Genomic DNA, 13,060 nt, shown 5'->3' with positions numbered 1-13,060 from the left:
TAAACGAGTGGATGATCTCTATCTTTTTACTTCTTGCACATGTATCGCAAGTTCTGTCTCAATGCCTGCTCTTCAGGTAAAGACAGATGTAACAGACAATGTAGGATCTTATGTCTCTTCAGGGGTTGCCAATACATCATACAGTTTTTTTCTGCTGACCATTCTTTCACTGTTTTACTTCTCGTTTGTTGTCAAAGCGAGACATAAAATAACCCATGAGGCAAGAAAAATGGCAAGAAAACACAAGTTTTATGAGGCAATCTCTTCCCTCAGGATTGAGCATAAACTAGATTACTTACACCCTTTAAAAAAGGTGAGAAAGTTGCATCATTAACGCAGCACTGTAAATCAAATTGTGAGTTGATTGTATTGTTACATCCGTAATGAAAAGAACCGCTTTCCTAAAAAAACATCAGATTACAGAGTGAAAAATTCAACTCACCTGTGAGATCAGCCCAGTTATTAGAGGGACTGTTGACTGTGCGGACTGTGAAGCTGCGTAACCGGTCGTAGTGTAACTCCCGATACCGGACCCGGAATCCAAGCAGGACTCCGTTTATATGATCCTCAGAGGGAGGCTACAAATAGACATGGTTTCAAATAATATAATAAACAACACAACCACATTATTTTGGCCCAGTGGTTGCCAATCTCACAATTCATCCATCTACAAAACCTCAGTAACAAGAAAGCCAACGGCGTACCTGCCAGCGGACCAGTACAGAGGTGGTGGTGTGAGGTGTAACAGAGAGAATTGTGGGGGCTCTGTCTGGGGCTGGAGAAGATAAGCAAAGTGTTAGCAGACCAACACAGCTGAGAAGAGTGATACAAAATTCAAACAGCCCGGTGGGGAGAGTAAACACAAACACTGTTGATGCAAAGTATTCATTGTTCAAATCCAAAGTCAAAACACGGGGGTAAAGGCATTTTTAGAGGATTACAAAGTGTTTCTGTACAATTCATTAGAAAATCGATGGATTATCACACACTCTTACCATCCTGTAATGTAGTGATGGCCTCACTCTCCTGGCTATATTCACTGTCTCCAATGTCATTGGTGGCTTTAATACGGAACTGGTAGGAGGTGAATGGCTTTAACCTTTAAAGAGAGTAGATAGAAGTCAGTGAATAAAAATAAAAGCTTCTGACACTCAGAGGAAGAAAAGCAGACCTTCACATTTACCTGTTCACGATGTACGAGTGTGTCTCGTGGCTGACTGACGCTGAGTGGACGGTCCAGTTGCTGTCTGGCAGCTCTCTGTACTGGACCGTATAGTAACGAACAGGGGAGAGGCCATCACTGCCTGGTTCCCATGACAACAGCGCTTGGCGAGCCTGGACTTCTTCTTGAGGCACACTGGGACGACTTGTGGGTTGGGGTCGGGCTGGTGAGCACGAACACAAACACAAGCGCAGGAACTTTCAAACTTAATATTAGTGAGTGATTTATTTAACTGAAACATTTGAGCTGGGTTCTTTTGTTCTAATTATTACCTCTCTTTTCTGTTGTGACGACCAAAGCTTCCGCAGCTTCACCCCAACCCTTTCTTGTTTGAGCAGTGAGCCGAAATACATAAACCATTTCTGGCTTCAGTCCAGTCGCTGTGTACTGACGCGTGCTGGGGCTCAGCACGTCTACGATGGCGGCATTGCTGTTTGATGAGTTTTTCCTGAATGTGATCTGATAGGCTGAAAAAGACAAACTCGTATCAATACAGAGTTAAAACAGCATGAGCAAAGATAACAATTCAGCCGCGCTAAAAATCAAACACTACCATGGAGGAGTTTGAAGGACATTTCTTTTTTCAGACCAGCAAAAAAGCATTACACTTTGTCTGATGATAATATCTGAGGGCAGATATGAAAGTGTGTATTCACCCAGGATGATGCCGTTGGGCTGTGCGGGAGGCTGCCAGATGAGTCTGACTGAGGTGGTCCTGACTTCAGGGAAGAGGATGCCGACTGGTGGGCCAGGCACTATCACACATGAAAGCACCACGATGAAAAATCAAGCAAGAATACCCAGGTATTACAACAAGAATAGAAGGCATTTCTCCATCTTAGAATACAGGGAAACTTTTCAATTATTATCCACAAAAGAAAGAAACACTTTGCATGAGTGTTTTTTTTCTTTAGATGAGGAGTAACAAGGCAGAACATTGCAATCATTTGCTGAAAAAACACTTTTAACAAGAAAATCCTCCACAAAAATTGATTTGCAACAAGTGAAATCATCTCCGCTAAGGGAAATTACTTTTTAAATTTGCTGTACAGGGAAATACACTTTCGAAGATAACATCAAGATTGAGCAGGTAGACAAGAAGGATTTGTTTACCATCATCTAGGGTCCTCTCTAAAATGGATGGCAAGCTGCTCCTTCCATCTCCTATCCGTGTGAAGGCCAGGACCTGGATCTCATACAGGACGTACTTGCCCAGACTGCTGAGCTGGACACTGTGGCTGGTGTTTCCCTCAACTGCCCAGAAGTCTGGAACTTTGTCTGAGTCCTTCTCCTTATACACCACCTGAAATACACACGCAGGGTAAAAAAGTGAACTGAAGATTTTTGGCCTTGTTTATGATGCTAAAACCAAATTATGAATCATCATTGCAATCCTGACCTTGTATCCCAGGATGAGCCCATTACGGTCCCTCTCTGGGACTTCCCCCCACCGCACCAGAATACTGCTGGAGGTGGTAGCAAAAGCTGATACATTTGTTGGACCGCTGGAAGGCACTACAAAAGGGGTGAAGGACTGAGCTTAGCACTCCTACATAATAAATTATGGCATATATATGCATATATATTTCCTTCCTCACCCGACTCCCTGGTTCTGCCGTGCACTGGTTGGCTCCAGGGCCCAGAGCCGATACCATTGATTGCCTGAACTCTGACCTCGTACTCGGTCCACTCCTCCAGATCTTCGATTGTGAACTCCCTCTCTAGGCGGTCCATTATGACATGAGAGAGAACTCCTCCTTTTGACCCGGCTTTGGAATACTGCACCCGGTAACCAACCAAATCTGGATTCCCGTTGTACTCCCACTCTGGAAGAGGCTGAGAGGATGTTTTCTTGTTTTTATTCCCCAGTTTGAGCAAAAATCAATATAAATGACATCATAACGGAGTGCATAATGAAGCAATAAGCCAGGAGAGGTCGGACTTTACAGCAATTTTAACAGCGGGTAAGAGGCACTGACAGGAGCGATGAGGAGCAATATAGGAAGAGAAGCTAAACCCTCTCAGCACTTTAGCTCTATATTGAGTGGTTTTAACAAAATAAGAGAAAACTCCATTGTCCAAAAATGATGGCACATTCAATAAAACTGTTGAAGCACTGTTAAAATAATCCTTTTGTATAAATATTTTTCATTTAGACAGTTGCATAGCAAGAAAAAGATGCAGGTTGGATGAATGTGTTTTACATGCAGTACCTTTATCACTCACAAATGCTCATAATTGAGCATAAAAAATAAGCACATGCACCATTTGTACTGAGCTCATTTCAATGAAAGTGCTCGAGTTCTTGAAATTAATGTGGCTTTGATTCAAAACATGTGACATGGCCATGAAGTGAAACACAACATGTTATGACTTTTAAACAACCAGCTTTAGAAAATAGCAGATATTGAGCAGTGGAGGTTTTTTTAGAGCCCCATCACACATCTGACACTCCTGTGCAGTTAAATCCAGGTGAAATGCAGTCGTTATACTTCAGCAGTAGCTGCAGGCTGACCCTGCGTCTGTCTCTCTCCGCTTGGCAAAGTGAAGTAATGAACAGATGTGGCAAAAAAAAAACCTTGGTCAAATACTGACACAAAAAGTAACACCAATCAAGGACAGAGTGGAGAGTGTTTTCTTGACACTATGATCACATAACAGCATGAGGATATGGTGGGACACAATAGGTACAATAGCATACAACGAGAAATAATACAATATGATGATTCAAATACACTGCTACACAATTTGATATGAAATGATTTAATACGATGCAAAATGATTGGATACCATACCATCAAATACCACACTAAACCATACCATATATGATTTGATATACTAGAAAAGGTCACAATTAGGGCTGCAAAATTCTGGGAATTTTCAAAGTTGGAAACTTTCCATGGGAATTAACGGGAATTTATGGGAATTAACGGGAATAAACCAGGAATTTACTAAATTGAAGTTTGGGAACTTAAATATAGTTGGGCAAAATATATTTGAGCATAATCCCCACTAAAAACAACCAGATTTCATGCAAGTACAGTTGAATATCTATGCTATTCCTCAATCACATGCACATAGCACACTGCTTACTGCAGGCCTATTGAGACCACGCCCCCTACATGCCCTGTGCATTCCTCCATCACATGAAGCACAGATGATTTCCAGAATCCTGCAGAGGCTAGGCTTGAGAAGCTTGAGGGAAGATGCTTTTTTATTTGCATGTTGAATGGGTCTTTTTTGGAGGGAGAGGGGCTCTTTTCATTTAACATTTTGAATGGCACTTTGTTGGGATTGCATTTTTGTTCATTTTTGAATGGATTGGCTCCAAGCGGCAACCTCCGGTCTCAAACGATGAAGCCCATGCGGAAGTGTTATAAAATGCAATACATCGAAAATCCGCTTGAGGCTGGCTGCAGAAACACCGGAAACCACATGGACATGAATGGGAAAAAGACGATCTTTGCAGCATTCATAAAATTGCTTACAGCCTGGTTCAAAAAACGGCTTGGCCCTACGAAGCTAATCTCTCTAATGGCCCACACTGTACGGGCGTGAATTTTTTACTAACGTGATGGTTCAGAAGATATTAAGATTACGAGTTTTGCCCAAATAAGGACATGACTGACGTGACTCCCGGTCGGGAACACATAGCTATTGGCTAGGAGGCTCACACTACGTCACACTCTGCCTGGTTGAGTTCCGCATTTCCAATATGGCTGCTGCCGTCGATTTGCTTCAAAACAGCTCTCAGGAACAGATGGGTAACGTCACGGATACTACGTCCATATTTTATACAGTCTATGGTTGGGTCGGGGGGATGAGTGATATTTAACTCAATATTCATGTTTCTGTTCTTCAGTGAAATAATTGATTGTTCAATAAAATATTTAACACTTGATAAAGTTCTACTTATTAAACTTAATAAATCTGTTTTAATTATATCATTTTGGATGGATGTCTGCTTATAAAAAAAACAAATATTTATGCTTGGACATGATACCTTTCCATTAAATTAGCCTCAATTCCCAGTTAATTCCCATAAATTCCCATAGAAAGTTTCAAATTTGGAATATTTCCAAAATTCCCCAGCTTAACTTCCCATGGAAATTTACCGGGAACTTTCCGGAAATTTAAAACACGATACAATGCAATACGTTAGGATACGATACAATACGATACGATAAGACACGGGGCGATGCGATATACTATGATACAATAAGATATGATATGACACCTTGCTATACGATACGATACGATACGATGAGACACAGTGCGATAGGATACTTTACTGTACTATGAGATATTTATATGTCCTTTTAGGGAAATTAATCTTAGATTCAATGCTGCACGGGAGGGCAGGGGTTCAACTCCAGGTACTGCTTTCCATATGCCAAAGTATCCTTGTGCAAAACACTTAACTTCAAACTGCCCCCAGTGCTGTCCCATCGGTGTGTGATAGGGGTTAGTAAAAAGCTGATGGGCTCTACATAGCAGCCTCTGCCATCAGTGTATGAATGCAATGTGAATGGGTGAATGAGACATGTAATGTAAAAGCCCTCTAAGTGTTCAGAAGACTACAGAAAGCCCTTCATAAACATAGTCTATTTACAATTTATTAGGCTGACATATTAAGTTACCACACAGAGAAGCATGCACCAATGAAATCCTGCAACAGCATATGCTTCAAATATATCAGGGGGAAAACGACAGTATTTTAGAACAGAAAAGGGGACCATTTCACCAACAATGATTTCATGATTTCAGGTCCAAAGAGGATCCCTTTCAGTCTTTTGAGTTTAAGGCAACGTAGCCATGATTTATTGTCAAACTTTTATTGTGTGGAAAATTAGATTATTATTGATTGGAAAATGAAATGGCCTAAATGTGATTTTACAGTTTATCTTAGGAACATTTTTCTCATTAATATCCCAAGGGCATTTTGCCGTTTGAGTCGCAACGTGCTTTTCCATCAAGGAGAAGGACAAAAAGAAAAAAGACAGTAATTTCAAATAGCTTGTAAGCATGCAGAGCATTCTTAAATCAACAGGGAAACATTTCTATAGCCCAGGTCTGAGTAGGAACAACTCAGACATGCATATCTAAGTCTAATAATAATCTTATAAAACCCTATTTCACCTTCATAACTTTATAAACACAGACTCAGGTACCGTGTGCAATGCTTCATGATAACTTACCACCCAGCGGAGCCACAGGCTGGTCTCACTGGCTGTGCGCAGGGTGATGTTGGCGGGGGAGATGTCTGGAGGGGCCTGCAGGGTCTCGATCTTTCTGGAAGGCTGGCTGGGAGGACTGGTGCCCACAATGTTTACCTGACGCATTCGAAACCTGGGGCACAGAAGAACAGCTGATGGTGAATAAATTGTGGGTGTTTAATCATGATGATACGGGGAAGGATTGGATTACTTTAGATTAGATTAGATGAAACTTTAATGCTGTGCAAATGGAAACTGGGTCATTATAGTAGCAGAGAATGGGATCTATCTTATGAGCAGGGAACAGAGAAGATAAATCTAAGAAAGCAACATTCTTGATAAAAGTTAATTGATTCTTTAAGATCAAAGATAATCAGTAACATCTTTACAACAAAGTGTGTTTCGTACTTCTTTTAAAAGGACTGGATCATCCTTTACTTTATATACAGCATCTGTGTAAATGTTTGTGTGCTCACCTGTAGAAGGTATAGGGGTTCAGTTCCAACACCTCCAGTGATCTAGCATCAGGTTCATTAGCCAGCTGATGAACCAAGAGCCACTCTTCATTCTCTCCTATAATACCAATCTGCAACACACAGAGAGAATAGCAATGACAGCTGGACAAATTCAAAACATTTACATGTAGATAAACGAGTATTGGAAAATGTTGTGTGACTACTAAGACATCCTATATTTGGTAATGAAAGAAAGAAAGCAGAGAGTCTTACCTGAGCTTCAACCAGCCAACGGGAGATGGATGTTTTGCCATCATAACCTGGTTTGAACTGCAGTGTGACGGAGCGTGAGCCGATGTTGGAAATGGCTAAATTGGTAGGAGGACCCGGCAACTCTGTGGTGAGAAATCGAGGAGAGACAAGTTTGAGATAAAAATAAAGCATTCTGATAATCACTGCTTTAAGAAATAGAGAAGAAATCAACTGAGGCAGACTGCAGCCCTTGAGTGAGTCCTTGAAAGTACCAATAAATTCTTAAATAAAAGTCAAACAGTTAATCTTCTCATTTGAAAACTGACCTGGTGGTACACCTGAGGAAATAGTGGAGGCAGAGAGCTGGCCCTGGCCCTTCACAGTCATGGCTGCTACCTGGATGGTGTAAGTAGTGAGGGCAGTGAGCCCTGTCACCTTGTACTCCTGAGTAACGTTGGGCAAATAATGGGTCACTCGAGTATTGGTCCTGTTGAACTCCTCCCATGAGATCCTAAAGCCTGGAAATGAAGTCTCCTTTAGTCAGTTCATGTTGGGAGCTCATGAATTGGTAGAAGCAGAGATGACATGATACCATTGTTATCTTTAATGGTCACCTGTAAGAACACCGTTTTTCTCCTGTGGCTCCTTCCAGCTGACTTTTAGCGAGGTGTCCAGGATGTCAGTGAAGCTGAGGTGTCCCACAGCACCAGGAGCTGTAAAAATAGTAAAAAATCAGGCAGTAAAAGAACAGACTGACATGTAATTATCTGCAAATGCTATAATATCCTGAATGGGAGCACTTACTATCCTCATGGGTGCGTAAGCGCAGAGGCGGGCTGCGTGGGCCGTCTCCTGGGGTGGTAAAGCACAATACCGAGGAGGAGTATTCTGTGAACTTTTTCAGGCCAGGGATGTAGCCGACATGAACACTGTCCTGGAAGTTGGGACGCACTGTAACCACAGTAACGTCATTGGTCCTACTGGGTTCCCATGCCAATAGCTGGAAATTATGTGAGAAAGAACAGAGTGTTAAATATGTATTTTTTTAACACACAACTCAGCCTAAATAAGTCATCCCATCAAGTTTGCTCAGGACTTAATAAAGTTAAAGTGAATAAAAACAGGGCACATCTGTTTCAGTCATGAGTCGATGGGGGAGTTAGGCTTTTAGAATCCTCAGTCTGACAATGTAATGAGACCCAACAGAGTGCTATTCTGCCTCCGGCCACTAGAGTGCACCAGTGGACAGAAAGGGGCTACTCACCTTATATCCCTGGTTGATTCCATTGATAAACTGTGGACTCGGGGCACTCCAGGTAAAACGCACCGTGGTGGAGTTGACAGCCTCGACTTGAACATTTCCTGGTGGCACAGTGGGCACTGATCCAGAGGAAGGAGATACGGGAGGAGACCGAGTAAGAATTAGAGAGGGAGGAGGGACAGGTAGATGGACAGTGGGAAGGAGAAATGGAGGGAATGGTGATAAGAAAGGGAAGGAAAGAACTTTAAAATGTACAACAGGCAATTTCAGACCAGAGCGTGAGAATCAGGCTGAAGCGATTTTTTTTTTGTATTTTGGCTCATTTGGGGAGGTAGGAACATGCCAATCAAACCGGGTGTGAGAGCGGTTGCCTCAGGCAGCTTCCAGGTGAACCCTGAAGCAGTTTGTTTGAAGTGAGCGTGCGATACTGATGTAACAGAGGAAAACAGTCGGGCAGTCGCACTCTAATGAAGCTGATTGGCCGGTAGTGGTCCTCTCATCCTCATGCTATCCTGCATTCTCTTTGAATGGATTTAAATTCAAAACATGATCGGCTCTTGTGCATTTAATGAAGTGAGTGACGGAAACATACAATTAATGAAAGCCTAGTTAAACAACATGATCCACTTGTTTCCTGTCGTCTTTCACTGACAGGGACCTGGATGATGAAATGATTAATATTAAAACAATTTTTGGAACCACAATCATGGCATATCTCCAAGGTGTCAAGTTTTCAAGATCAAGTTGTGCATATAAAACACAACAAGCATCGTGTTTGTCTGCTTACCATTGCAGTACATTTGTTTATTTGTAGTTTGTAGTCAGACTCAGCTCTTTAATCAATCGATTGATCAGGCATCACACATCATGTTCTGGTGTGTCCAAGGTTTTAACGATGACCTACGTCAGGAAGAATCCAGCATTCCTGAAGCATTTGAAGTATTTTGTAATTATGCAGCCAAAAGAAACCAACAGATATCGATCCATCTTTTAACACACACTTAAAATAAACAAACAAATACACATGCCAAGTAGAAACATTATCAAAGTTAGTTTCTGTGTGATGTATGCAAAGCAAGGAGGCCTGCTGCTGGTATAAGGTGTACTACTTGTAAACACTCAAATAGATGTTCTCAACCGCCTCAATCCAAAAGGTGTTTAAACAAATGAACACTTATTATCTGGATCTCTTACTAATCACCAATTGAGTTAAATACTTGATTCTGATTGGTTACAATCATTTGACAATAGTGATTAGTTCTGGATAGGTAATCAGACCACATCAAAAGACCCCATATGATTTCCATCTGGGGGAGGGGGTCCATGATTTCACCTCTTCCTGTGGACACTGAAGCTCTCAATTTTTTTGGAAAGCACAAAATTTTATATTCATGGTCGATGGCTGACCAGTCACCAGAAGAGAAAGAAGACGAGGAGAAAATCTGTGCAGCAACTAGCACAGCATTTTGAAACACAGTAGCTGAGAGCAGAGACATCAACCAAATTGAAGACAACACAACCACAAACAGCATCACAGTATGGGCACAGCTATGTCTTCCTCTTGTGTTATTATAGATCCAGGTCTTGTGTAGAATTCCTTTGTGTATTTCATGTGTTTTAGTCTAACCTATTGTTTTTCCTGTTTCATTTTGTAGTTCTTGATCCCTGTGTTTCCTGTTTAGTTTTACTTCCTCCCCTTGTGTGTTTCCCTCCTTGTTGATTAACCTGATTAGTTTCACCCATAATTAAAGTCACAGCATCAGCCACTGGTGACAGGCAGTACTGCAATGTACAAAATGCTGATAACTGCACGAGTATGCTCACAGTTTCAGCCTAGGCCTCATAAAGTGCGGCACAGCAACACCTGCTGCACATCAGACGGTGGCGCACATCAGACGGTGGCGCAAATCAGGCGGTGCTTGTGTGAGGGCCTGTTCATTGCCGCTTGCGGCTTTAATTTATTATTACATTTTTTTTTCTGCACATGGGGTACTCCCTCCGTTTTTCCCATCGTGAAAAACATTGCTTTGGAAGCGCTACCAACTATTGAAAGTGAGGGACCATTTATTTGAGCTAAAAAATAAATTACTTTAAAATCCAATAATAAACTTGAGTCAATGCTTGGCGTAAGCTTGTTTGTATATTTACATTGTAGCCTAGTAATAACCAGGATAATGTATAGTGAGTAGGTGATTATGCAAAATAGAAACAGGGGTGCAGCTCACTCGGCTGGAAGTGAAGCTTCCACAAAAACTCCTCCCCCTGGTGGCTGGTTGCAGTATAGGTCAAAAACTCTGTGCTGCAGTCAAACTTTAAAAATGTTGCACGAATGTTTCTCACATCCGTATGCTAGGTGATATTTAGTTATTATTTGATTTTTTTGTGTTCAAAGCTTCTTTTGTCTAAAAAGTAAATTTTTCGTGAGTTAACAGAGGTTAAAAAACAGGGTTTTTCTTCCGGGTTTGCTTTGATTGACAGCTGCTGTAGAGGGACACTCCATAGGATCTTGTGACGCTATGCTGTGGGGCGGAGCTCGTTACCATGGCAACACAGAAATTACCGTGGCAACACAGAAATTTTCTACTGCGCGGACTCTGGCTGCAAAAGATAGCAGCACTCTGGAACGGGATATTTTGGCTTCAAGACCGTTCAATGAGAAAAGGCGGAGCAACGCTTTACATTTTATTTACTATGAATAGAACCTGTTCATGTTGGACAAGACCCCTCTGCTTCACGTCAGGGTCTTGTTTCACTCTATTTCATGCAATCACCCGCTCACCATATATTATCCCTTACATAATTGGATCTAATTTTTATCCAGTAATTAATCAAAGAGAATCACAAAGAGTCGTGAGAGAGGCATTTCTTTGTGGAGTCTTATGTAATGTTTTGGGTTTTTTTATACAGCTGCTACCCCAGCATGGTCTCTTAAGAAAGGCCTTTGATCTTAATAGTACTTCTTGTTAAAACAAAGGTAAAATTAAAATTAAAAATTAATTGATATAAACTTAAGGCAGTAGCCAATGAATACATAAAACTGCGAACACCTGCACAATTTAATTAAACCAAAGGATCTGCTGATTCACCCACTCTAATAGCTGTATGTGAGCAGGGAGTGGAACAGAATAGGAAATGCAAACACTCCCCAATTTTCTCCCGAGTGCTCTTGAGAATATTTAGGGAGTCTGGCACAGAGGGTCTCTGTTCATGGAGAGGATTTAACATGACAGGGATTCAGAGATATGTGAGTGTGTTAAGCCTTTCAAAGCTTTATGTACAAGTTAAAGGAATTTCAAATCAAACTGGGAGCCAGTGCAGCATATCTTAACCAGGAGCGATATCTTCTGTCTTGTGTTTGTTAAAGTCTAGCAGCTGCAGCAGCAATTCCTCTGCGCTGTAATCTATGAATTGACTTTTTAGGAAAGCCAGTGGAGAGAGCTTCATTCAGTGTTTTTGTAATAAAAACATGGATTAACGTTTCAACATCCTAATGCATTAACAATAGCTTACTTTGGCTGTAATTCTTAATAAAAATTAGCATTTTAATGTGATGTTTTAAGACTGACTGATATTGTAAAATCACACGTTTGCCTTCTCCCTTAATTTGCTCTGCACAGCCAGATTCACAATCCATGTTCTCTTTGAATTATGGTGCAAGAGATAACCTTAGATTCAGTTTTGTATGCTTTCACAGTAACAAAATGTGATTCTCATCCTCCGAAGACTTTGAATAGATGAGGATTTTGAATGGACAGGCATGCGAGGAACATAAGGTGTTGGAATCAGTGGCCGTGACATTCATTCGTAGCTGTGTGCCATCGGGGAAAGTTCACGATGTGTGTTCTAATTATGCTACTCAGCATGTTCATATGAAAAGAAGTGAAGCGAGGAAAGACAGCCTCCTATGGCAATAGTGAAAGGTATGTCGAAATTCTGACGCACATCATCTCCTGGTAATTTATGTACAGACTCAATCAAAAGTGTGCAGAGGGAGGCAGATGGACCTCTCCAGGTGGCCAGAACAGGACAGCATATTTCTTTTAACTGAAAAGCTTCAGTCAAAAGAAACCCTTAAACAAGAGTATACTTTTAAGAACTGTTAAAAGTAAACATCACATGAAACTAGGTGTTACAGTACTAATCTGACAGAGTAAAGTGATCCTTTTAAAGTAAAAAGTAAAAGCAACAACAGCATGTTTTTTTTTAAAGTACTCTTGAAAGTGATCTTCTCCTTCCTGCACGCGAATTGCTCTGCTGTACTGCAGCACTCATTTTGAAATTAACTACAGTGAACTTGACAAAAACAAACATGGAATGGTGTTAGGCAAAAAGCACTTAGATGGCTTTGCCTTCTGTACATGCCTTTAAAAGCTTTGCTGCTTGAGTCTGAATGAATTGCTGACAGCATGTGTGAATCTTCCCTTCAAGGTGAGCAAAGAAGTTACGGCTGTGAAGGAAACATGACTGTACGTCTTTTAATTTGATGTTAATGAGAGATGATTGGATTAACTATCCTTCACAAGTTTTATGCTGCGGGCTTGACATTAGCTAAGGGACTGAGATAATGAGGCTGCAGGTATTGAACAGATTTTGTAGAATCAGATAAAAGCATCTGGCACTAAACTTTTGAAAAAACAACTTGAAGATGGCAGAT

At 41.1% G+C, this 13,060-nt stretch overlaps 1 protein-coding gene across 1 annotated transcript in view; it reads right to left on the bottom strand.

The window, feature by feature from the left end:
- Nucleotides 1-13,060, bottom strand: part of sdk2a (sidekick cell adhesion molecule 2a) — a 100,768-nt gene that overhangs the window by 15,210 nt on the left and 72,498 nt on the right. Inside the window, 16 exon segments of the mRNA XM_034672929.1 lie at nt 443-578; nt 705-775; nt 996-1,099; nt 1,184-1,385; nt 1,495-1,689; nt 1,879-1,977; nt 2,336-2,525; nt 2,622-2,737; nt 2,821-3,058; nt 6,421-6,571; nt 6,915-7,024; nt 7,167-7,288; nt 7,472-7,663; nt 7,760-7,858; nt 7,950-8,145; nt 8,410-8,525. Of these exon segments, the coding sequence (XP_034528820.1) occupies nt 443-578; nt 705-775; nt 996-1,099; nt 1,184-1,385; nt 1,495-1,689; nt 1,879-1,977; nt 2,336-2,525; nt 2,622-2,737; nt 2,821-3,058; nt 6,421-6,571; nt 6,915-7,024; nt 7,167-7,288; nt 7,472-7,663; nt 7,760-7,858; nt 7,950-8,145; nt 8,410-8,525 (2,337 nt within the window).

Source organism: Notolabrus celidotus, chromosome 20 (assembly GCF_009762535.1).
Source record: "Notolabrus celidotus isolate fNotCel1 chromosome 20, fNotCel1.pri, whole genome shotgun sequence".
NCBI classification, from domain to species: Eukaryota; Metazoa; Chordata; class Actinopteri; order Labriformes; family Labridae; genus Notolabrus; species Notolabrus celidotus.
The sequence above is the reverse complement of the archived record's forward strand: the minus strand, read 5'-3'. Positions and strand labels throughout refer to the sequence as shown.